This window comes from Ailuropoda melanoleuca, chromosome 14 (assembly GCF_002007445.2).
Source record: "Ailuropoda melanoleuca isolate Jingjing chromosome 14, ASM200744v2, whole genome shotgun sequence".
Classification (NCBI taxonomy): domain Eukaryota; kingdom Metazoa; phylum Chordata; class Mammalia; order Carnivora; family Ursidae; genus Ailuropoda; species Ailuropoda melanoleuca.
Genome location: NC_048231.1, coordinates 93,064,172 through 93,088,460, shown reverse-complemented (window position 1 = coordinate 93,088,460; position 24,289 = coordinate 93,064,172). Strand labels below are relative to the sequence as shown.

At 38.9% G+C, this 24,289-nt stretch overlaps 1 protein-coding gene across 1 annotated transcript in view; it reads right to left on the bottom strand.

The window, feature by feature from the left end:
• The window catches only part of PHLPP1 (PH domain and leucine rich repeat protein phosphatase 1), a 266,105-nt gene that overhangs the window by 29,864 nt on the left and 211,952 nt on the right, over positions 1-24,289 (bottom strand). Inside the window, 4 exon segments of the mRNA XM_034642214.1 lie at positions 10,117-10,272; positions 13,859-13,954; positions 16,587-16,647; positions 18,499-18,701. Of these exon segments, the coding sequence (XP_034498105.1) occupies positions 10,117-10,272; positions 13,859-13,954; positions 16,587-16,647; positions 18,499-18,701 (516 nt within the window).

Genomic DNA, 24,289 nt, shown 5'->3' with positions numbered 1-24,289 from the left:
GGCGCTGGTTACACAAGCATGTTCACTTAATTCATCAAGTGCTACACTTATGATCTGACCCCTTTTCTGTATTTATATTATACTTCAATAAGATTTACATTAAAATAAACAAACAAGGTATATATGCTACCAGTTATCCCAATGACAGAATGAAAATGGCTAAAATACGAAGAATGTTTTTACACCCTAGCCAACTAAAATCACGTAATCCTTCCATAGTATTGCAAAACACAGATAAACATAAAATGCAAAGTTGGAGAACTGAAACAGAATCCTTGCTGTGATCAGGCTCCATGTCACTGGAAAGAAAAGGGAAGGACAGAGCAGGTACTGGTGCATGGCTCGGGAATCACAGAGGTGACCCTCCAGCTTCGCAACGGACCTTCACTGTGTGGGTTCCACTGTGAAGCTGGAGCACCCGGAACGTGGAGGGTGTTCTGCCCATCACACTCTCCACTGTGGTTACCAAGGTCAAAGCCACCTTGCCTCCCCACCTGGAAAAGCCTGTTAATGAACCACCTTTCTCTTGTTTCACAACCACCTGGATTTGAAACTTCCAGCGTCTAATTCAGGACTACTTTGCCATATGTTAGGAAAAAGGAATAAAATCTTCCTTAAAAAGACTATGGAATATGAGGTACAGTTATTTTTAACCCTGGACAAAAAGAAGGCTTTGTATTCAGGAGTCATCACCAGGACTGTCATGCTAAGCTCTCAATCCACTAATCCTCCCCAATCTTGCAAACCCCCCACACATACTGACACACGCACTCCAATTCCACTACTTGTCTAAGGAAAAGCAGCTTCCCCAAAATAGAACATTTTCCATTAAAGAAACACGTATTGCGTTGACATTTAAAAAAAAAAAAAAGGAAGTTAGAAAGGGCTGTACAGACCATAAATAGTCATGGGAAATTACAGTCGTGTGTGCTACACAGAAGAAAATAAAGGTCATTCATGCAGTTTCTGAAATGATTTTGAACTAGGAAGGAAACCAATTTCAGCACCATAGTTCTTCAAAGTATTTTTACGAGTCTGTTTCGTTGGGTCCCATTTATATCACCTGACTTAAATTCCCTGTTAAGAATTTCTTCAGTGAAGAATTAGAACAAATCAAAATGTGTTGCCCTGAAACATCATGGATTGGGGTTGGCTTGGGAAACCGTATCACAATCTCATTAAAATATAATTGTCTAGGCAATATATGGTTATGGATGCAAGAAAAGAGATTTCATGGATATTTGCATATTTTCAGGCCAAAAAAGGAGGGAACATTGTTTTGAAAGGAAAAAAGACTGACTAGTGAATGCTCACCTAGAAAGCGGCCAAAGGGCCTTTGAAAACCCCTCACGACATCTGAAGGAAGAGAAGAAAGTGATTTCCAAAGAGACTTGTCCTCTCATCTTGTTGAAATTTGCTGTACTGAAGGAGCTATATATTCTTTGGTGGGAATTAAGAGGGGGGAAAAAAAATCCCACATCCTACCCCTCCAGGAAATGAAACTAAGTTGAAACTACATGGGCTGGTTCTAAAGGATTTGATTTGAACTGAAAGGGCCTGATTGAATCATCTGGTTTGTTAACGGTCAGAGAGCAGACAATCGGGCTAAAAAGATTTTTGATTATAATGGTCTCAGGAAAATTCAGTTCAAAGACCATCCTCTTAAACACTCGTTCCCTAACCTCACAATGTTTCAGCAGGAGACAAATTAGACTGGTTTAATGGTCTAGGTGCTGCATTTCCACCAGAATGAGCAACTACTTTAATTTTGCAAAATTTCTCCAATTCAGTTAACAGTTTAACTCAAAAAACAGGGGTATGTAACCACACCCCCTGCTTTCAAAACCTCCAGAAATTCCTAATGCACTGAGTCTGATCTCAACTCAAGATGATGTGATAACCTCCTTAAGCCTCTCCCTTACAGATTTTTGTGATAACTGTATAAAAGATAAAAGACTGGTTCACGTGCCAAGAAATGTTTCATCCGTATAATCCTCTTCACTAGGCAACTCTCCTCTGCTAAATAGAGAAAAAGCAGTCACATATGACTGCTTTCCATCCATCTGTAAGGTGCTATGTAGACACCACATCTCTTTCCTATTTTCTATTTCACTTGGTTCTCCCATCATCACGGAGATGCCCCCTCATATTTCACCGAAGACAGAAAAGTAAGCTGAGAAAAGTCAAATTACTTGGCAATTACTAAACAGTAATTAATGACAGAGCCAGAAATAAAACCCAGACCTCATTAATCTTAAAAGTCCATGATTCCCTAACACATCTCTCCAAAATTCAAATGTTAAAGAACAGTAATAATAAAATATTTTCCTGAGGACATTTTCATAGGCCCTTTTCCCCAAAAATGCTGGAAGTCAAGTAGGGCACCTGCTGGGTAGTGTGAACACCACATGTGCACAGTACTTTAAACTCCATTCTTAAGATAACTTAGTACTCAAAAACTTTTCTTAGCAGAAAGTACAAAAGTTGCAGAGAAAAAACTCATGTACAGCTCCTGCCCTAAAGCCTTTGGAAAGCTGCCCACCGCAGCAGGGAGACAAATCCACTTCCTGAGCCCTGAGCAATTGCTCTGTTCTTCCCTGGCACATTCTGTCCATCTGCTCTGGCTCACCTAGGTTTTTTTGTTTTGTTTTGTTTTGGTTTGTTTGCTTTTTAGTAATTTCCAGCACACCCTTGAATTTTACAGCCAAATTCTGTCACTGAAACAAAGTGCAGGGTTTGGTATCAAGACAAATTTACCTATTTGTAGGTATACCAGGCATTCTGCATTTTAAAGAAATTATTTATTTCAGAGAGAGAGAGCGCACAAGCAGAGGGAGGGGCAGGGGGTGAGGGAGACAGACTCTCAGACTCTGGGCTGAGTGCAGAGCCCAACACAGGGCTCAATCTGACAACCCTGAGATCATGACCTGAGCCAAAACCAAGAGTTGGATGCTCAAAGGACTGAGCCCCCCAGGCGCCCCGGCATTCTGCATTTTAATAATTTTTCTGGAGATCAGTAGCGGGACTTGTATTCTATTAAAAATGCAAAAGGTTAAGATTCCAAGCCCAGGAAAACTCTCCTACTTTTAGACAAAGCCTTGCTTTCTGGCCCCCAGTGTCCAGAACTGTGAAACACTCTCAATTCCTTAACATCTGTCCAAACAGAACAACACTTTTAACAAGGCTGATAGCTCTTAAGGGAAGGGCTTTCAAACGCTTGATAGTAAACAAGAGTAAAACTACATTTTACATTACCACCCAGTACAGATGCAACACACACACGTACAAGTAAAAGTTTCACAGAAGCACCTGGGTGGCTCAGTCGGTTAAGTGTCTGACTCTTGATTTCGGCTCAGGTCATGATCTCGGAGTTGTGGGATGGAGCCCCGTGTTGGGCTCTGCACTCAGCCCAGAGTGTGCTTGTCCCTCTCCCTCTGTTCCTCCCCCTGCTTGCTATCTCTAAAATAAATAAATAAAATCTTAGGGTGCCTGGGTGGCACAGTTGGTTAAGTACCCGACTCTTGGTTTTGGTTCAGGTCATGATCTCAATCAAGGTCGTGAGATTGAGCCCCGTGTTGGGCTCTGCACTTAGCCCAGAGTCTGCTTGAGATTCTCTCTCTCTGCCCCTCTTCCTTGTGCTGTCTCTAAAATAAATAAATAAAATATTTTTAAGATAAATAAAATCTCTTTAAAAAAGTAAAAAAAAAAAGTTTCACAATTACTACTTAACCTGACTCTATCTTACAATATTTTCTATCCTACTTAATTTTTTAAAGTGCTGGTAGAAACCCATTAAATTAATGTTATACCCCACTATCAATTTGAAAAAAGAACACAATTATTAATTGCCTAGCAACACCACCTAATAGTGGGGATTCCACCAAATGAAGAAAAAGTGCATACAGCCTAACAGAATTATTATTTTGGAAGGTATGAAAATCTGTCAGGCTACAGGGCTATCAGGTAAAGGAACAAAAATTATACAGATGAAAGAACTGTTGAATAAGAACACGAAAAGAATTAGTTTTAAAAATTAAGTACAATTAATTAAGGATTAATTTAACATTTATACTACAAATTAATCTACAGACCTTATCCCAATTTCAACAATTATTCCACTGATGTCCCCTCTATCTGGTCCAGGATCCAACCCAGGATTCCACGTTTCGTTATCATGCCTTAGCCTCCTTTAGTCAGTCTTGTCTTAAACAACTTTAACACTTTTGAAAAGTACTAGACAATTATTTTGTAGACTATCTCTCAATTTAGATTTGTTTGATGTTTTATCATTAGAATAATGTGGTTCATTTTGGGCAAAAATACAGAGAAGTGATATTGTGCCTTCCTATCAGAAGGTAAATGATTCTCAACTTCAACTCCTAGATATTTTTATTAAGTAGGTCAGGGTAAGGCTTCAAAACTCTGTGGGATTAAGGATTCTGATGATTGGCCATACTGAGTCAGTAGAACAGAGATAAGGGGCAGAAATCTTCATGTTTAATATGTACCCCAGAGCATTGTGAAGACACACTTCGAGAAACACTGTAATTTATTCTCAAAATATCAGAACTTCACAAGTTAGCTCTCTTCACTTAAACAAAATAGTGTAGGCAACTTAGCTCTTAAAAATGCCAGAAATATCTGTCTTTGCCAAAAGGCACCAGTTGTCATGGTCAATTGATCACGCTCTCCAAATTCTCTGTTCCCGTTTAGTCCCCTTGATATTTACATATGTACTGAGTCACTAAAACTTATGGTCTGTAATGTGACTAATACTCAGGGGATATTTAATAATTACCATGTATTTCATTTGCACATACTCTCTCCCCACTCCCACCCCTGAAAGCACTTTGTACTGCTCTAACCAGGGATAAAAACACCCTAATGTCCACCGACAACAGGAATCTACAACGTTCCTTTAAAGGGTCAGCTGCGGGTTTGTTAATTAGACCAGCCTCCTACAGGAGCAGCTCTCTCTCCATCAAAGGAGCATGCATCTGTGAGATGGACCAGGAGGGGGCCCTCACCAAGACTTCACGAATAGAAGGGTGGCCATACCTCATCCATCTGCTGCTGCTTTGGCGACCCCGGGTGACTACCTACCCCACCCTGCCCATCTGTTGATAAAAACTGATTATCTGAAACTCCTGGGGGCTCCCATCAAGAAGATTTTCCACTCTAAGCAAAAAGAGCTAAGATGAGAGATCTAGGACAGTGAGATCTCGATTAGAATATTGCTGGTTCACCCCACAGAACCAAATCCCACCCTCATCATAAGACACAAAATCACAATCAACTTCTTGGCAACACACAGTCCATCACATCTCACATCTGTCTACAGTTTTTGAGCTGCCAGTGAAAAGCAAGTGAAAATAAACAAAACTCAAAGATGAATACAGAGAGTAAACTCATAAGCTAACATTGCCAGTTCAAGCCCTAAGAATTTTAATAAAATTGGTCTAAAGTTTTCATAGGAAGAGAAAGATATTACTAAAAGTCACCTAACTTAAAGCAGGTTCCCTTCTCTCGTTTGGTTACCAAATACCTTCTACCACCAGGTAAGGAAGATTAATATACACCACTCTAAAGCTGTAATGCTTAACAGACAATATCATGTAATTAAAACCATGACATTGGTTTTAGCAGGCAAGATTCAGAGCTAAAGAAAAACTCACAAAAAGAGAGTCAAAGTTCAGTCTTTTGCTCTGTGTCCAATGACGCATGTTTTTCTGACAGTTCTCTTAAAGCTTCCAAGCACAAGTTCTACTTAGAGCACGAGCTAAACCATTTATGACTTATGAAGACTTGTATTCAGGCCCTCTCCTCAGTTATATAACCAAACACAGAACTGGCAACAGTAATTTATTACCACAAAAGAAAGAAAGAAACGAGAAGCATCTATATATTTTTAAGATTTGTATTTTGGAGCAAACTGAATGGAAGAAGGACCGAAGCAAAGTTTCATTACTGCCTGAAGCTATTTACCAAACAAACAGTTCTGTATTATCCAACAGCAAAGTGCTGTTCTTCATGCCAGGAGACTAAATTAAAACCAACCATATCATTTCCCCTCTCTTTATCCTCTAAAAACCACCTTTTATTATGGTTTATGGTGTAATTATTTTAAAGTCTGCATTAGACTGTGAGCCCCTTGAGGGTAATACGATGTCACTTTCAATGCCCTGGGGCACCCAACACAGTGACTTCAATGTCCTGGGTCAGCAAGACGTTGGCCTGGACCATGCAAACTAGAATAAATCCCAACTGAACCCACCTGCAAGAAGCTTGTCGCAGAGATTCTGTCCCCACAGCCCTCTTCCATATTTGGAACTTCATGTTTTCTGGGTTGAGCTGCTCCCACAACTGTCAGTTTTGGTTTATTCCTTCCCCCAAAACTTATCAAACCAAATACACAATATCATACAATTTTTAAAAAATTTAGATAGAGGGGCACCTGGGTGGCTCAATCAGTTAAGTGCTGACTCTTGATTTCAGATCAGGTTGTGAGACCGAGCCCCACAGTGGACCCAGGTCAGGCTCCACACTGAGCGCTGAGTTTCTTCAGATTCTCCCCGCCCCCTCCCCCCGCTACCCCGCTTGTGTGCACACTCTAAATAAAATAAAATAAAAAATAAATAAATAAATAAATAAAATTTAGGTAGATTAAACCTCCATTATTTAGGTTCTGGAAAGGGGATAAATAGAAGGATTAACCATTTGCGAAGCAGTAAATAGTTCAGTGAGAATCATCAAATGTTCTGTGTTTCTTGTCTTCCAACAAGGGCAGTAATACAAGAATGTCGGTCAGAAAAGCACTCATCAACTTTGTACTATCTCTTTTATAACCTATCTGCCTGAGATGACCAAAACTCTTAACTCTTCTTCTGACTCAGAGTCATGACTAATAACACACGATGCTGAGAGGTGGCTACTATGGTGGTTGGAAAACAAGAGCACTGAAATACGCCTTCTTGAAAAAGTTCATTTCAGCCTTTTTTGGTCATTTGCTTTTCTCTCATAAAATAAAGGAGGATGCCAGCTCCTTGTCATTGGCCTGGCCTCCTACTCAGGACTTGCCTGTGCCACAGTTACATTTCACATGGCCTGCCCCCTCCCAAGACCCACAGAGGCTGGCGAGTCCCCCCACCACAGCTCCTATTTTCCAAAATGCGGTCTCTGGACAGACTAGATCAGACCATGGGAATCACCACCTAACCGCCTTCGGCTGACACCGTTCACACAGCTTCTCCTCTCCATGACAGCAGTGTCCTCTCTCAGTGGCTCCATTCCGGTCCCTAATTTTCCACGTTGTGTTACTAGAAATATTCCAGTTCACACAATCCTTCCACTTCCAAATTACAGATTCCATTTGGGAACTGTCCAGAATATGCAAGCTGGGAAACAGAGATTCCCAGTGAGCTGCACTGGGTCACAAAGTCGACAGTAAGGAGGATCACCTGTGGGGGAATCGGAATCACAGCTGCCCCACCAAATTCTTTCCCGAACACGAAAACACAGTCTCCTCGACTCCACTTATGAGCTCCTCCCCGGGGACGTGTTTTCAGATCTGCCCCAGCACCAAGGAGATTCACTGACTGCTTATGGGCTGGTTCTAAAGAATTAAAAATATACAGAACTGTCTTTTTAAAAAATGAATAAAGACTCACTATCCATTGGAGAGTTCCAATGCTATTTAATCTACTGTATTAGCCACAAGCTCATCAGACGTGGCTAGATTCAGAACCGGTTTTAGCTCGGACTCCTAAATCAGATTCTATCTATTCACTTGTTTCTGTAGATTCAGTGTAGACGCCAGGAGAACAAGTAGATTCTCATGATAAAACCGCACCCAAGTTTTGCCTAGTTAGCCTTATGAAAGAAAACACAAGGTTACAACATCACTCAGAATTCTGCACAGGGGAAGCGATGAAATCCTACAGTATTCATGACAACAAAAAGCACGTGTCTATAGCTACCCATATGCTGTGCACTGTGCTGCTGACCCTTGAAAAACACAGCTTTGCACTGCATGGATCATATTTGATTTTTCTTTATTTGTATTTTTTACTAGAGTGCTGTGTACATATTTTCTCTTATGATTTTAACACTTCTTTTCTCTAGCTTACTTTACCAAAAGAATACAGTATATAATACATTATAATATACAAAATATTTGCTAACTGATTATTTATATTATCGGTAATGCTTTTGGTCAACAGGTTATTAGTAGTTAAATGGGGGGGGGGGCAAAAGTTATACACAGATTTGACTGTGCGGGGCTTGGCGCCCCAACCCCCATGTTGTTCAGGGCTCAACAGTATTTTGATATGAAAGCAGAAGAAAGAACAATTCTTTAAATAATCTTGAAACATTGCTCTTTTTTGTCGGGAAGTATATAGCACTGGTCAATTACAATTTAAGAATTCCATTTTCTCACAATTCCATTACTTCTCTATAACTATTCCAGTTAGGAATTCATTGTAACTTACGTTAAGTACAAAGAATAAATGTTTTTGAAAATGAGGATAAAAAGAACAAAAGGAAAAGGAAGAGAAAACTATAAATGTCCTCTATCCTAATCTGGGCAATAATTATAGGGACATATATGTAAAAATTCATTGAACAGTATCCTTAAAAGTTCTACAGTTTTTTGACTTTAAGCTATATTTTGATTAAGTTGTTTTTTTTTTTAAAGGACATAAAGGGGAAAAAAATGAAAATCCAAGGGTGAAGGTAGTATTTAAAATTCCTTAAATTTTCTTTTGTTCATTAAATAAATATTTGTTGAACACCCGGCTTTATTCCAGACACGCTGCAAAAGGCTGAAGATAACACTATAATTAAGACACAGTCACTGGACACAGCGTTCATAATCTAATAGTGGGGACAGACAGGGAAACAAGAAATTATAATACAGCGTGTGAAGAGCATCACGACAGGAGTAAGCACAGGGAGCTTGATACACAAGGTCAGGTGTCCAATTCACTTTAGGAAAGCAGAGTTCTTTTCACCGATGAAAAATCACACATTCTGAAACATATCTCAAATTTATATTTTAAGGCAGAAAGACCCCTCATTGTTTTCTTCTGTAAGAGAACCACAAAGTTAAACTTTACTTTTCTGTCTCATGTGGTATACTAAAGGTTAAATCCTTCATATCATCTCTCAAGTTCTGGCCACTCACTAACAATAAGTATCAGCAGAGGTCAAAATGACACAGGCCATCAGGCTGTGAGCATTTTCGTACGAGGCACAGGGGCCCGAAGCAAACAAGATGTTCCAATGTAAGGTAACACTCAGGGAACCTACAGCTTTCTCTTTGAAGGAAGTTCTGCATGTGGCAACTCTCCACAGAAAAGAGATTTCACTGAATGTTTAAACTAACCTCCTCCTCAAATCAAAACAATGTCTTAGTGACACAAGCTATTCAGAAAAAGTTTGTTCTAAAGAAAATAATTTAAATACAAAGGGAAAACTGTGGTAAACGTTAAGGACAACTGGTCAGAAATCAACAGCGAGAGGAGCTTAGCAAACTCTAGGAAAACTGTCTGTCACCCAAAGTCACAAATATGTCGAAGCAAGAACAGAGAATCCTAAGAGAATTCAGCTAGGACTGGAGCAGCCTGCACCAGTCATGACCAGGTAGCGAAGTTATCCTCGTTGGACAGCTTCGCCTCCACACCACATGCTTGTGAGCGACTCGACTCCCTTTGCTGAGAAAGCAGCAAGAGTAACGAAGAGCCTACAGGATATCCCCTGACTCCATCCCCTACCAAACAGAGAAGTGGCTGGTGAAACAATTTTCTTGGAAAATTTCAGACAGATAATCCGAAAATCCACACAAGGGGTGCCTGGGTGGCTCAGTTGGTTAAGTGTCTGCTTTCTGCTGAGGTCATGATCTCGGGGTCCTGGGATGGAGCCCCATGTGGGGCTCCCTGCTCAGCAGGGAGCCTGCCTCTCCCTCTGATTCCAACCCCCTGCTCGTGCTCTCTCTCAAATAGATAAATACAATAAAAGAAAATCCACACAAATGGCCGGTCTCATATCAAGACAAGAACGCTAACGAGGGGGAACTCTACAACTTGGAGGGACGACCCAAACAGACCCACCGCTTACCTGTTGGCCTTCATCAGCAGGCTTGGCGGCAGCTCCAGGAGCTGGTTGTGCTGCACATCCAAGACCTCCACTGAGGTCCTCTCCAGCCTCTCAGGGAGCCTCGTCAGCTGGTTGTGTCCTGCCAGCAGCTTCCGGAGACTACTATTACAAAATAAGCTGTGTAAAACAGGACAAAGACAGGAGCAAACTTATTTAGCGCTAATTTAGGATAAGGAATAAAAAAGGAACAGGAGTCGAATACTTAAAATGATCTCTCCAAAGAAACATAAATTCATCCTGAGCAACTGCAAATTCCTATTAACACAAGCTCAAACTTGGAGCTCTTTATATTTCAATACTTTGCAGACTGTAAAACAAAAAAAGAGATGAAAGAGGGTGGGAAAAACTATGAACAGGACTATTTAACAAAGAAGCTCTACTTAGTGAAAGAGAGGAAAAACAAGTTTCATAGAAGATCCTGAAGAGAACAGTCTACCCCTGCTAGACTCAGAAGACATGCTTTAAAAGGTTGTAGGCTTCTTGAGGTAGGGCTCCTGTCTTGTGTTGCCCTGGGACATGGGTGTTTAACCCACAGCAGGTTCTCAATAAAGAGAGTCGAGCAATTTTTACCTACAGGATCGGCATTAAATAAGGATTCTTCTATCCGATTAAACTTTCACAAATGCCAACTGATTAAATATTACATTTTTCCTCGTTTGCATTTCACAACTACAATATTTCCGCCTTTCCTCACTTCCCTAAGTCTGTATATTTTTCTTTTCTCTTTGGTTTAATCCTAGACAAAACTGAGAGCCCTCCCAAAGAGAAGGAAATGCACTTAATTCACTATTCTCTTTTGTGCCTAGAGAACTGTTTGGAACCCTGGCTATGTTTCTCCTATGAGTTATCAAAACTGTAACAAATGATGAATACTTTAATCAAATATAAATCCACTTTATGACCAATTCAGACTTCCTCGACAGTTGCAGAGAATAAAACAGGCCCCAGGTTTAAACACAGAAATGTGGGGCCTGTGGCAAAGTGAGGTTATACTTTACGTCAGGACCACTCTGGATGGAGACCTCATGTACAGTGCTGTCAAAGAACGAGGCCACCCCCACCACCCCCTGCCTTCCACCCTCTGACCTCACTCAGGGACCACCAGGGCTGTTAAAATCACTCCACATAACAGCTGAACTTTATTCATTTTAAATATCAAAACTAGATTCTTCGCTCACAGGGACACAAGCAACCTGTCTCAATGCTGTGACACGACGGGCTGCCATGAAAGGTACCTGGCATGCCTGACTTAGAAGGTTTGGACATCAATGTGACAAGACAGATTATCTAGGACAGCCGTTCCGTCACGGTTTTCGCAGGCGGTCGTCTCTGTAATTCAGCTCAACCCAGTAATTCAGGATTTGGCTCACTAATTTTACTGTCTTACTGGGCCTGGGGTGCAATTTAGTATTCAAAGGGGAGAATGTGTTATTTATTATTTACACACATACACACTTTATCCTTAAATAAATGGATAACTGAAAGACAGATGACAAAGTCTTTATCTTATTTTTCCAAACAAAAAAGTAGATGTAACTACAGTATGAGTCTTAAACTTAGCCAAATTCTTCTGGATACTAAGCATTAAAATACCTTATTTTCCTTTTAATACATTTCCATTTCTGAATATTAATTTGTTTTGTCAAATCCTTCACATACATTGCTTAAACAAATCTTGACTCTCAAATCAACTTCTAATGAATTGCTGTCTTGCCTGAGTATTAGATCAGTGACAGGGCTGATAATTTGCAACTAAACATCATAAATAAGAAAACAGTACATATTGTTTTTGTCCCACACATGTTAAACACACACACACACATACACACACACACACACACACACACACACACACACACACTGTTTAATTCCTTGACAACAGGGCATTTGGAATCTGCTTTGAATAAGCACTCGTTTAGATCCCCAAATGAGCCTAACTAAGGCAGATCAAATCAAAGATTAATTAACTTTGGGGAAAACTGGATAAAGTATCTGTTATCTTGGGGCGCCTGGGAGGCTCAGTCATTAAGCGACCGCCTTCAGCTCAGGTCATAATCCCAGCGTTCTGGGATCGAGCCCCGCATCGGGCTCCCAACTCAGCGAGGAAGCCTGCTTCTCCCTCTCCTACTCCCCCTGCTTGTGTTCCCTCTCTCGCTGCCTCTCTCTCTGTCAAATAAATAAATAAAATTTTTAAAAAAATGTATCTATTATCTTTATTCAATCGTTGGGTTTGTGTATACAATATCTTTGTTGTAGCCTGAAGTGAAAACAGAGGCCTCAGACGCCAATGTACTTGCTGTCTGTTGGATTGGGGAGGCTTAAGTGGGGAAGAGAACAGAGAAAAAAGAAAGGTAACATTGCCAGATTTTTTTCAACAAATTCTTTTTTACTCATTAGTAGTAGCCTATCTTGATTTTTGCTGTTTGTCTTCTGAAAGGGTCTCTCTCAGTCTCACACCTACACACAATGCTGTCCACTGGGCACAGTACCAAAGTCCTCTTGCTGATGGTGATGGGCTGCACTGGGTCACCTAAATAAAACTCTAAAGCAGAAAGCATTTTCAAACAGATTGAAATTCCAGGTATAGCATATGGCCAAGGAACAAAGTAAAATCAACGGAGCTTTCTAGGGATTGAAATGTAACCCAGATTTCTTTTATGAGATCTATATTCTAACAGTGTTAACTAACAAAAATATAATGCAGGCCACATACGTAATGGTAAGTTTTCTAGCAGCCACATTAAAAATGGTGAAAAGAAACAGATAAATTAATTCTTATAATTTATTTGACCCAATATATCCAAAATATTATTTTAACATGTAACTAACATACAGCATTAGTGAAAATCTTTGCATCTACTGTACATTTTATACTTTGGCACTTCTCAGTTTGGACTAGTCACATTCAAAGTCCCAAAAGTCACATGTGGCTCATGGAGCCACACTGAACAGCACAGATGCACACTCATATAAAAGATATACAGCATTTCCATTATCATGGAAAATTCTATAGGATAGTACTGGAATAGCCTACCTTTTGTTATTAATTGCATGACTAGTCACTAACAGTCAATAATATTTTGTACCAGAATTAGTGAACCTGAAGATACTTGTCTGTATCTACGGACACTAGACCTCATGACATGGCTGTGTTACAAATCTTGCCATTAAAGTGAAAATTATGAAATAAAAACAATACACATTAAGACAGAAAAGAGAAGAAAAGAAAAGTTCTTGCCTCTATTCCAAATTTCATACCAAGAACAACAATCTAGTTTGTTCTTTCCAGGCTTAATGATCTAATAGTCTTTTTTCCCAAAGTTATGTTAGAGGGAAACAGAATTATTTGTAGGGAAGGTAAACATGTTAGGGCAGCAGACAGAAGTGGAAGATTCTGAAAGAACTGAGAATACAGAGGTGAACTGATCATACTGTTGCTGAGTTTTCAAACATTGCTTGTTTAGAAACATCCCCTAAGCACCACCCTGCGTGGCTTTGGAAAGCCTGGCTGACAGTCTCACCCTACTCTCCACTGCATGAAGAAAGTTTATAATTCAAAGACACCACATGAGGTGAAAGATACTAGAAATAAGGTTTTACTAGAAATAAAACAAATTCTTTTAGAAGTTCATAATAACAAGCTAAATTATTAAAAAACTGCTTATCTAATTTGAGATTCTCTCATTTGATCTGTAATACTCACCGCGCAGGAAGTTCACATATTTGATTATGGCCAACATCCAAAACTTCTAGCTTTCGGCTTTCGCATACCCACTCAGGCACGTTTTCTAAGCAGTTCCTAAATATAAGAATATACAGTTTTTTTCTTTGATTGGAATTTAGCCTAAAGTATGGTTTGAAACTCAGAATAATTACATAAAATAAATAAAACTTCAAACGAAATACCAAAGTATAGTGAATATTAATCAAAAGGATATGTATATTCACTTTAATCTAGAAGCGAGATGAAGTGTGACAAGGAAGAGGAAAGAAAGAAAAAGCAGAAAAGGACATAATTATATCATCTCTAAAGTCTTTAAAAAAAAAAAAAAAAAAAAAGGCCTGGTTCCCAGAATTGCTATCTTAAGAAGTCTATAAACCCATGCAAGCTTAGCAAGAGGATGCCTTATATTGGAAAAAACAAACAAGCAAACATCCACATTCTTCCAATTAAGTCAAATGGCATAAAATAGTTTTATTTTCCAATTTACATTTTTACCCTTAACATTAAAATACTTCTCAACTACAATAGGTATCATGAAAGCACCGCCATAGATCATAGATACAAGGAAAGAAATGGCACCAATGAAAAGGTACACTGACCTGTGAGACTCAGAATTATTATTTGAAAACATTAACTTATGCATTAAGATGGCCAGTATAATTACCAGAAACAAGTGAATTAAACTAACGCTGACTTTACCATTAATCGAACTCATCGCTTAGACAAATCCAGTACAATGAGTACCTCCCTAGCCATGGATGATTAGCCTTTTTTCTTCCTTTTTAAATATGTGAAATGACCAGAAATGAAGAATATAAAATAGTATGCAAATTATGAGCACAATTCCTTAAAAACAGATGAATAATTCCATGAAAATAATGCTTAGGACAGGACTACATCAAAGAAAAAACCGTTGTGATATTAAAGGTGGCGGCATTATGTGTGATTTAAAAATCATGTTCTTTAATTTTGCTAGTGTACTAACTTTTCAATTCAAATACAGAAGAGGTGGCATCATTTTCTTAGTATCTGTACAGGTACACATGGTAGTGGCTTTGAAGCCTTGAAGACTGACACACTTAATTATTTTATTTTATAGTCGTTAACCCCTAAAACATCTTCATAAGCTAGGAGAGTGAAAGTCCCTCTTACTATAAAGAACCTCGATATATAGCAATAAAACTCCTATCAGTGACAAAAATAACCTGGAACTTTGAACTTGAGGGCCTAGTAAACACCACGATGGATGACAGCTCAGTTCCTGGAGATAACATAAATACTCACATAAAAGGAGGAGGGTGAAGTACTCAGAGCTATGTCAGGGGGGTCAGGTTTTTTCAGGGAAAGTCCTATAGTTGGGGAGATGAATGAGGCAGAGCGAGTTACACTGAAGATTCTGGACATGAGAGTTATAAAGAAAGATGGATAGCATTTAAGTGGCAGAATTCAGGGAAAAGCAAGACAGGGTTTCCAATTCAGTCTCATTTAGGGGTTTCAGTGGGAACCATTTGCCAGTTACATACTATAAATAAAAGGAGAATAGATTTACTCTATGGCTGACTCTGAAATAAATCTGTTCAAGATATTTATATATACCCATGTATGCAAACTCACTGCAGTACTGTTCTTAAAGGCTGAAGATAACAGCATTCAAGACTGTTAAAAAAATAATCAGGTAAAATCTGACTTCAAGTTTATTATCTGACTTCAAGTTTATTAAACAAAACTGACATGAATTTAGTAGGAAATTCATGAAGCACTGTTCATGAAGCATTTTATAATTACAAATTTATGATAAAATTGTACTTGTAATAATTCTGACACTTTCTTACATAATTCTGATAGAGAACCTTATTAAAATAACTAGGTTTATTTTTATAACTAAAGGCAAATTCTGCACCTAATTACATGGCAGTTGTATCAGATTTTGCACACTGATTATGAGTTAACACTTGCTACACTGAGTGGGCCACAAACCCCCATGTACAGTGGTTGTTCAGAAAATTTTGGATATTTCCTTTGGAGTTATGTTAAAAGTTTCAGTTCTAGTGTGTTAAGATTATTAAAGTCTAATTTGTATAGATACATGCTTTATGCCTTTAGGAAAAAGTCTACTATAATATTTGTGGGAATTGGAGTAAACATGACACAGTGCAGTAGTGAATTTGTCTAAAAGGTGAGACGGTCACCCTGTCTGCAAATAAGCCAAGAAAAGTGAGCAGGCTGGATGGAAATCCTATTTTGGTAGGCTTAGTTGCTACTTTCTAAGCATTCTTAGCAAGAAGATGTAGGTGCAAAATAACAGAAGGAAGGAAAAAAAAAATCAAAGAGAGCACAATATTTTAAAAATGAAATTAACATCATTTCAGAGAAAAACTGAAGATATGGTTAATATAATTAAAGAACTTCTGGACCTTCCAGCCATATGACACTCAACTCACTAATCTTTCGGGACCAAACATGGTGGTCACATTGGCGTCCACATGGACATAATACCTTGATTCTTCTATTTTGAACTATAGTACACAAACGTATTTTAACTAATAGATACTTACGTATATTTTTTAGAGGCTAAGTAAAAACTATGAATTTAATTTGTATTATTTACCGTCAAAATATATAAGAAGCGTTTAGGCATAAGCTCAGATGGGATGATCTAAATAACTTTCAAGCAAACTCTAGAGTGCTCTAGAACTTGGCTTCTTACCTTGAAACATCCATGTAGGACAGATAATTTGGAACTGGGAAAACATCCAGTTGAACAAGTTCTAGGAGGCAGGGGAAAAAACACAAAGACATTACCATTCAAGTCACACAGAGACTCTTTTTTGTACGTAGAACATCATCACTGTGCTTTATTCACCATTGTTTAGGTGAGGAAGTACAATACATCCATTTGTTAAACTTGGAAACCACAGGAAAGTACAGAGAACTTTCAATTTAATCACAAGATCTTATTCAGAGATCGAAATAAATCACTCCTTCTACTTTCCTACCTTTCCCCCATCCACTTACTGTGGCTCTCCTCTTGTTTTGCATTCTGAATGTTACCTGGAAGATTAACTGTACGAACACAATTTTTTAAATCTGGAATTCCTTCCATGAACCCATACACATCTGGCTTTTGCCTTTTTTACTCTACTGAAACCACACTGTTGAGGGTCACAAATTACTTCCTCTACTCAAATCTGAAAACCCTTCCTCAAAACTGTATGAAATAGGATACCACCATCTACCTAGGGCTTTGTTTCTCAGAGTAGTTTCTAGATGTCCCTCTGCTTCTCCAAACACTCACCCTGTAATTCGCCAGTTCAGCGTCTACCTGGTTGCCTATCCTGCCACCAGCTGGGAGGGTTTTCTAAGTCGACTCCTGGCACCAGCGCACATCTCTTTCCTGGTTACCATGCTTCCATGGTTGCAGGTACCAACTCTGAACAGATGAGCCTCAAACCAACCTCTGTAGTCCTGACTGCAAGCTCCCATTTGCTCCCATGAAAACCATTGCAATGACAGTGATTAGCAGGGTGGCCAGAGCTCCACTCTTTTCCCATAAATGCACCCTGTCCACTACTCTAACTGCAACAGTCTTACTGCATCACTTCTGTCATGCGTCCTTCCACTTAAGATTCTCCACGGGCTCTCTGTAGTCTACTGCACTAGCTTCAAAGCTTCACCATCTGATTCCAAGCCACACATCCCATAACCACCTCTTACCATTTTCTAGTGGGCACCTATGAGTTCAGCTTTCCCTGTCTTCTCCCATCTGCCAAACAGACCACATTCAGATTCTTTCCCCTTCAACATCCACTTGGTGCTTCCTGGCTAACCAAATCCTATAACCGTCAGCTACCGGTAGCTATCTGATGTTTGCCTTGTTTCTCCCGTGAGATGACAATAAACTCATTTCAAAAAAAAAAAAAAAAGAAAAAAAAATCCCCTATCCTTTAGAACTGTGCACTACACTATTCATAGAACAAGTGTGTGATAAATAATTGTTCAACTTGTAGTACTAAATACTTGTTTTCACTCGGTTTTCTGATTGCAGGGAATTGAAATCTTCACTTTAGTAACATATGCCCGTATGATCTTTTGTTTTTTTAGAACTGTCATGATTTCCAGATTCTGAAGAAAAGATCTCATTATGAGTAAGACTCCTGATTTGTGGTGTCCCTGTGGATATATAATTCAGGTCTCTCTGAGGATTAGTTCCTTTGTTAGTGGAGCATGAAATCTGAGACCCTGAATAGAGTCCAAAACGGACCTCCCTTTTATTTTCACTCTTCCATATTAAATCATGTTCCATATTTACTATCTTAACAGGGTAGTCCAAGAAATAGTTTATTAAGGCCTTTTAAGCAGAGGAGCCAAATCAAAAGTGGGGGAGTAACTTACCTAAATATCACAATATGCGAAAAACAAGTTGGGGCCTATAAAAATCTTCCATTTTGGTTCTTTAAAATACCATACCAGCATTTTTCTTTTACGATTTTTACCTCAGCAAAATCTGACACTTATTTTATTAAATGAGCAAAGTAAAAATCAGAGTGAGGCAGAGATGATGGCGCTGAGTCAATTCTTGGAACCAGAAGAGAAACTTTGATGTGGTCTACATTACATACCATTAGAAGCGGCATAGAGTGCTTTTAGGAAATAGCCACAGATGTTTAATGTCACCAGCTGATTCCTTTCACAGTGTAAAACTTCAATGTTGTTGAAAATCATGGTATCTAGATCACCAAGCTTATTGTCGCGCAGATCAAGCTGAGTGACATGCTGGAGAAAGTCCACTTCATCTGCTATTAGCTTCCTAATTACATTCAGTCTTGAGGAGAAAGGACACAAACAGAGACTATAATTAACTACAGTGCTATAAATAAATGGCCACACCCTAATATGCTGAGGTAAGGAGAAGTCTCACTATATTATAGTCTTCCTTGATTTCTTTAATCTCTACATCTGGACTTCCTTAACTGGCCAGATTCTTTGGTTATTTTTAGCTACAACTCCACGAAGGTCTTAACCGTGACTATATAGTCTGAAACACAATTTGGACCACTTAGGCTGGAAGAGAAGCACATATGTTGATTTTTACCTTTATTCACTTCAAGAGGGAAAAAAATCCACTTAATCATTTATTTTCAAAGAATTTGGTTGAAAGAACACAAGAAACAAAACCTAGAACGTGTTAGGCACGTTAGAACTACAATGAATATTTAAGGAAGGAGAAAGGATTAGTGAGCAGGGAGATGAGCAGTTCATATACGACAGAATTTAAGGGAGAACTGAATGGGAGCCACATATGCACCAGAGATGAGAATGCAAACATCTGGATTTCTAGATGGCTTAGGTCCAAGAACTGATTACCAAAACTATCTCCATCATTAAAAAAACTTTAAAAAACTTTAAAAAAACTAAAACTAAAAATAAAATAAAATAAAAAAATAAGAATAAAATATTGCTCGAAAGAGCAAAGCACAGAAAATATTTTGGCATCTAGGATCTGCTGAGAAATTACAAAACAAAGGACAACAATGGGATCAACAAATCTAGGACAGAGCAAGGCACAGGGGAAAACTGGCAGAACCTTGGCCATGAGAACTAGTTAGCTAACAGACTGAAATTGTGTGGGTGGGTTGCCAAGAAGATTAAGTAAGTAGTAATGGGGACTAGGAATCAATAGAATGAAGATACACTTAACTTCAAAAGAGAGAAAAATAGATGAAAATCTTAATTCCTAGTTTGCTAGGCTACCCTAAACTCCTTTACAAACAGTAAGAACCCTGTACTTCTCATTACAAAGCCAATAAAGTGCTGAGATAATGCACCTGGTTAGATAATACATTAATAGGAGGGCTGGAGCTTAGGAAAAAGCTAAAGGTTTATGAATTTCTGCCCTTTGAAAAAATAAAATAATGGTAACTGAAAAAATAAAATGATGGCAATTGAATTATTAATAGTAATATCATGAAGTCACTGAAACACAAGGATGAGTGACAGATAGGATTTGTCAATCTGTAAGCACAGCATATGGCCTCTTCAAATGTCCCCAAGAGGATTTGTTTTTTTGCTTCTTTTTTTATTCCAGGTTGTAAGATTTAAAAACTGGCCTCAACCCAGTAATTTGCCTATTTCCAAATGCTCACTAGATTACTAGAATATGCATACAGAATTTTTAAAATCTCATTTTAGGGCCTCCTGAGTGGCTCAGTCGGTTAAGCGTCCGACTCTTGGTTTCGGCTCAAGTCATGATCTTAGGGCCATGATCTCAGAATCCTGAGGTTGAGCCCTGAGTTGGGCTCCATGTTCAGTGCAGAGCCTGCCTGAGATTCTCTCTCCCTCCCCCTCGGCCCCTCCTCTGGCTCATGCATACGCTCTTTTTTTAAAATAAATAAATCTTAAAAAAAAAACAACTTAAAAAATGTTTTATTTAAAAATATTATTTTATTTAAAAATATTTAAAAATAAAAAAATCTCATTTTGGATACAACAGATTATAGAAATTGAAAAAATGTCCCATGTTCTTCCTACTTTACACTGTAAGTAACTTTCATAATGTGGCATTATCCTCTTCATTTGAAATAGCTCCCTCATGTAATTTCACTGTATTAACACTAAAATAATTAAAGGGTTTGTTTAATGAGGAGACCAAAGAAAATCTATAATAAGAGGGAACTGTTCAGTTTAAATTGCCAAGTCTTATTAGGATTCAAATTCAAAGTTTTCAAGTTCACACCATCATATAACTATTTAGGATGAATTTTCAAAGAGGCAAAATATGACTAAAATTTCTTTCCAAGAATCCCCAGTTAACAGAGCCATTTTATTTATTTCATAAATATTCACTGAGGTTTACTGTGTGTAGACAGGCAGTATGAAAGAGCTTTATGTTCTAGTGCTGGTTTGCTGCTCATCACTTGGCGTATGACCTTGGACAAGTCACCAATATTTCTGGTTACGCCTAATTCTAATCTGTATAGTGGGGATAATACCTTCCTTGTCCTACAAGGCAGCTGAGAAAATCAAATGCAGTATATCCCCATAGTATGCAAACAATGAAGGACATGGTGATGACCAGGACGATGACCTATGGCTTTGTGTCACTAAGAGATGAAGAAAACAAGGTGTTTGTCAACAGATTTAGTATGTTAGTGAGGAAAAGCACATATGCTTTAAAATATAAAGACTACAAGTATGTGATAAGTGCCATAACTAATGTAAAATACAGAGAATGGTCAAAAAAGATGCAATGGAGGGAGCACCTCATCTGAATTCCCAGGGTAGGCAGATATATATAACAGATATAAATGGGCAAAGAAAGCAGTGCATGAGTTAGGGCAGAATGGCCTTTGGACTGAAGAGAAGAGCACAGGGAGAACTCCCCACGAGTGCAGGAGTGCAGTGCATGTGAGAGGCTGCAAGGGGGGCTTAGTCAAGTACCAACTAAGCGCTAACGCTGGATATAGCAAGGATAAAGAAGACCAGTGTTTCTTGGTTATCTGTGGTGAATGAGCTCTGTTCTAAACGTCTAATCTATCATGGACTGATGTGTAGTCTTACTGCACATGACCAGGACACAGCCTACAACAGGCGGCTCCCCGTGTGAATTCACCAACAACTAAACTAGTATATTCCCCGTACAACGAGATGAGTTACTTATATGCGTCTTCTTGCATATTGTGGCAATGTCAAATCACTGTATGTTTCTAAAACAGTAAGTCTCAATTTCTGTACATATTTCATTGTGGAAATGTAGCAAATAGTTGGCTTAGCAGCACAGGTCGGAGAAGCACACTTTGAGTAGCTCTGAGCTAGACCTTCATCCCCAACGGATTCACAGGTTAGTAGGTTGAAACCAGGTAAGAAGAGTTTAAATATCTTCAGCCAAAGAATTGAAGGCTCTGGGCAAGACTGTGCTTGTTTGAGAGGCTACACAATGGAAACATATGTCTCAGCCAGGAGACAACAGCAGCAGCGAGAAGGAAAAGGAAGGGACAAAGAGAGAAACTAGTGTGAAAGAAGAACTGATAGAATCTGGCAGTAGACCAGAGATAGGGTCCAAAGTTTTGTGTCTACAGAAGCAATGAAGTGATGTTGCTATCAGTAAAATAGGAATCCAAGGGAAAGAACTAGTTGAATGAAGAAAGAAATTGAACTGTTTCACAGGGGTGTGGTTAAGTGTGGTCATTGTGGGGAACCACGGAGAAATTATCCAGCAGGCAGCTAAAGTTTTAGGAATTAGTCCTGAGAAGAGAAATGAGGGTTTGAGAAAGATTGGGGAATAATCAACATGGAGATGGAAGATGAATGATGAAGTCCTGAGGGCACAGGCAACCACCAAGGCAGCAAACAAAGTAGTGAGAGACTAGGGAAACATCCACAGTTTGGACCAAGGGGAAAGAGGAATTATTAATGATGCCACAGAATACATAATATCAGACTCAAAGAAAGTTGATATGAGGAAAAAGAATAAGATTAAAAGAAAAATGATGAATTATCATCACTTTTAATCTGATGTTACATTTCCATCTGAAGGAGAAAAAAACCCAATAAAATTATCCCTTTGGAGAAACTAAGTGAAAGTCTCCTTAAGTCCTCCCACTAGCTTCGACTTAAAATACTAGGGCAGAATTACAAGCAAATCTGACCAGACCTTTCCCTTCTCCACTCAGTGGCCCAGAGGAAAGAGAGAAGCTAGGCACAATCATTGAACATGTAGAGTGTCCCCGTCTACTGTGGTATTTAAATGTCCTGTAACTGATCTCATCTAAAAAGATCCAATTAGAACTAGAAATCTAGGTGGCTCCATTTAGAAGGGCTTAAATGCTTTAATATGAAGGGTTTCTAAATCCAAGCAACTCAGAGACAAATGTTAACAATTTTGAAAGAAAGTTAACAAGAAAGTTAACAGAGTGTTTAGTGCCCTCTCCTGTGACATTCCAAAAAGTTCTCGAAGTCAGATAAAGTATTACCATTTGTACTCCTCAAATTAAGAATTCTAGGTCTGCAAATTGCTAACCAACACTTCCCCAGGTGCAACAGGCATGATTTCTTTAGTCTTCCGGAAAGGGAAAGCAAGCAATTTTTTTTTCTTTTAAGATTTTATGTATGTATGTATGTATGTATGTATTTATTGAGAGAGAGAGAGAGAGAGCCGGCAGGCGACAGAGAGGGAAAAGCAGACTCCCCACTGAGCAGAGAGCCAATGTGAGGCTCAATCCCAGGATCCTGAGATCATGACCTGAGCCAAAGGCAGATGCTTAACCGACTGAGTCACCCGGGCGCCCCAAGGCAAGCAGTTCTTTGAGGGACTGGAATAAATGAGTTTTCAAGGCCAGACCATATAAATGCAGAAGAAAAGGAGCAAAAGATTATGCTTCTTTATACTGACAAAAGTCAACAGGTCTGAGTGAGGGTCTAAGGTTACCAACAGAGAGGAGAGGGCGTAGTAAGGGAAAGAAAGAGCCACCTTTGACAAATGGGAGGTGTGAAGAGTCCAAGAATGATAGCTGAGCAGGTTCCATGGGTAAAGAAGAGTCCTCAATTAGGTAATAAGAATGATACATAAAACACACTGGGAGTGTGAGGCATTTAACTCAATTCCTTCCCAAACTCTACGAATTAAGTTCTGTTATTAACCGTAATTTAGAGATGAGAACACAGTTGCAGAGACATTAAATATCTTGCGCAAGATTTAACATCATTAGTATGTGGTCATCAACCCCTGGCTATTGGAGGAATTAGTCTGGTTGAAAAAGTATCAAATTGGGCAAATTAGTATGAAGGCCTAAGACTGATAAGTTGCTTTTCAGGAACTCAGACCCATGACAGGCTCTTGTTTTTCCTTAAAAAAGAGAAGTTTAGAATAGCTTCCTCCTTGTGTACTGGTTCTTTGTATGTTAGAAACTAAACTGAACCTCACATACTAATAAGGGATGATCATTGAGCATGTAGCAAGGACTATGCTAGAGGTTTTTAGTTGGAATTTAGCAAGATCAGGATTCAAAATGCAGGTTCCTTGGGGTGCCTGGGTGGCGCAGTTGTTAAGCGTCTGCCTTCGGCTCAGGGCATGATCCCTGCGTTCCGGGATCAAGCCCCACATCAGGCTCCTCCACTAGGAGCCTGCTTCTTCCTCTCCCACTCCCCCTGCTTGTGTTCCCTCTCTCGCTGGCTGTCTCTCTCTAATAAATAAATAAATCTTTAAAAAAAAAAATGCAGGTTGCTTGCTCTTGTGAGGTATGAGAGTGGAGGTTCTGGCCAAACTTGGGCCTAACAAGAGGTTGTGAATTTTATATTTTTATAAAGAACAGTAAACTAAGGGCAGAGCCCCATGGACAAAAAATAGGAAATTAAAATAAGTTAAACAAATTAATTTAATTTAATGAATACATCATATTACATTAGGGAAGTCAA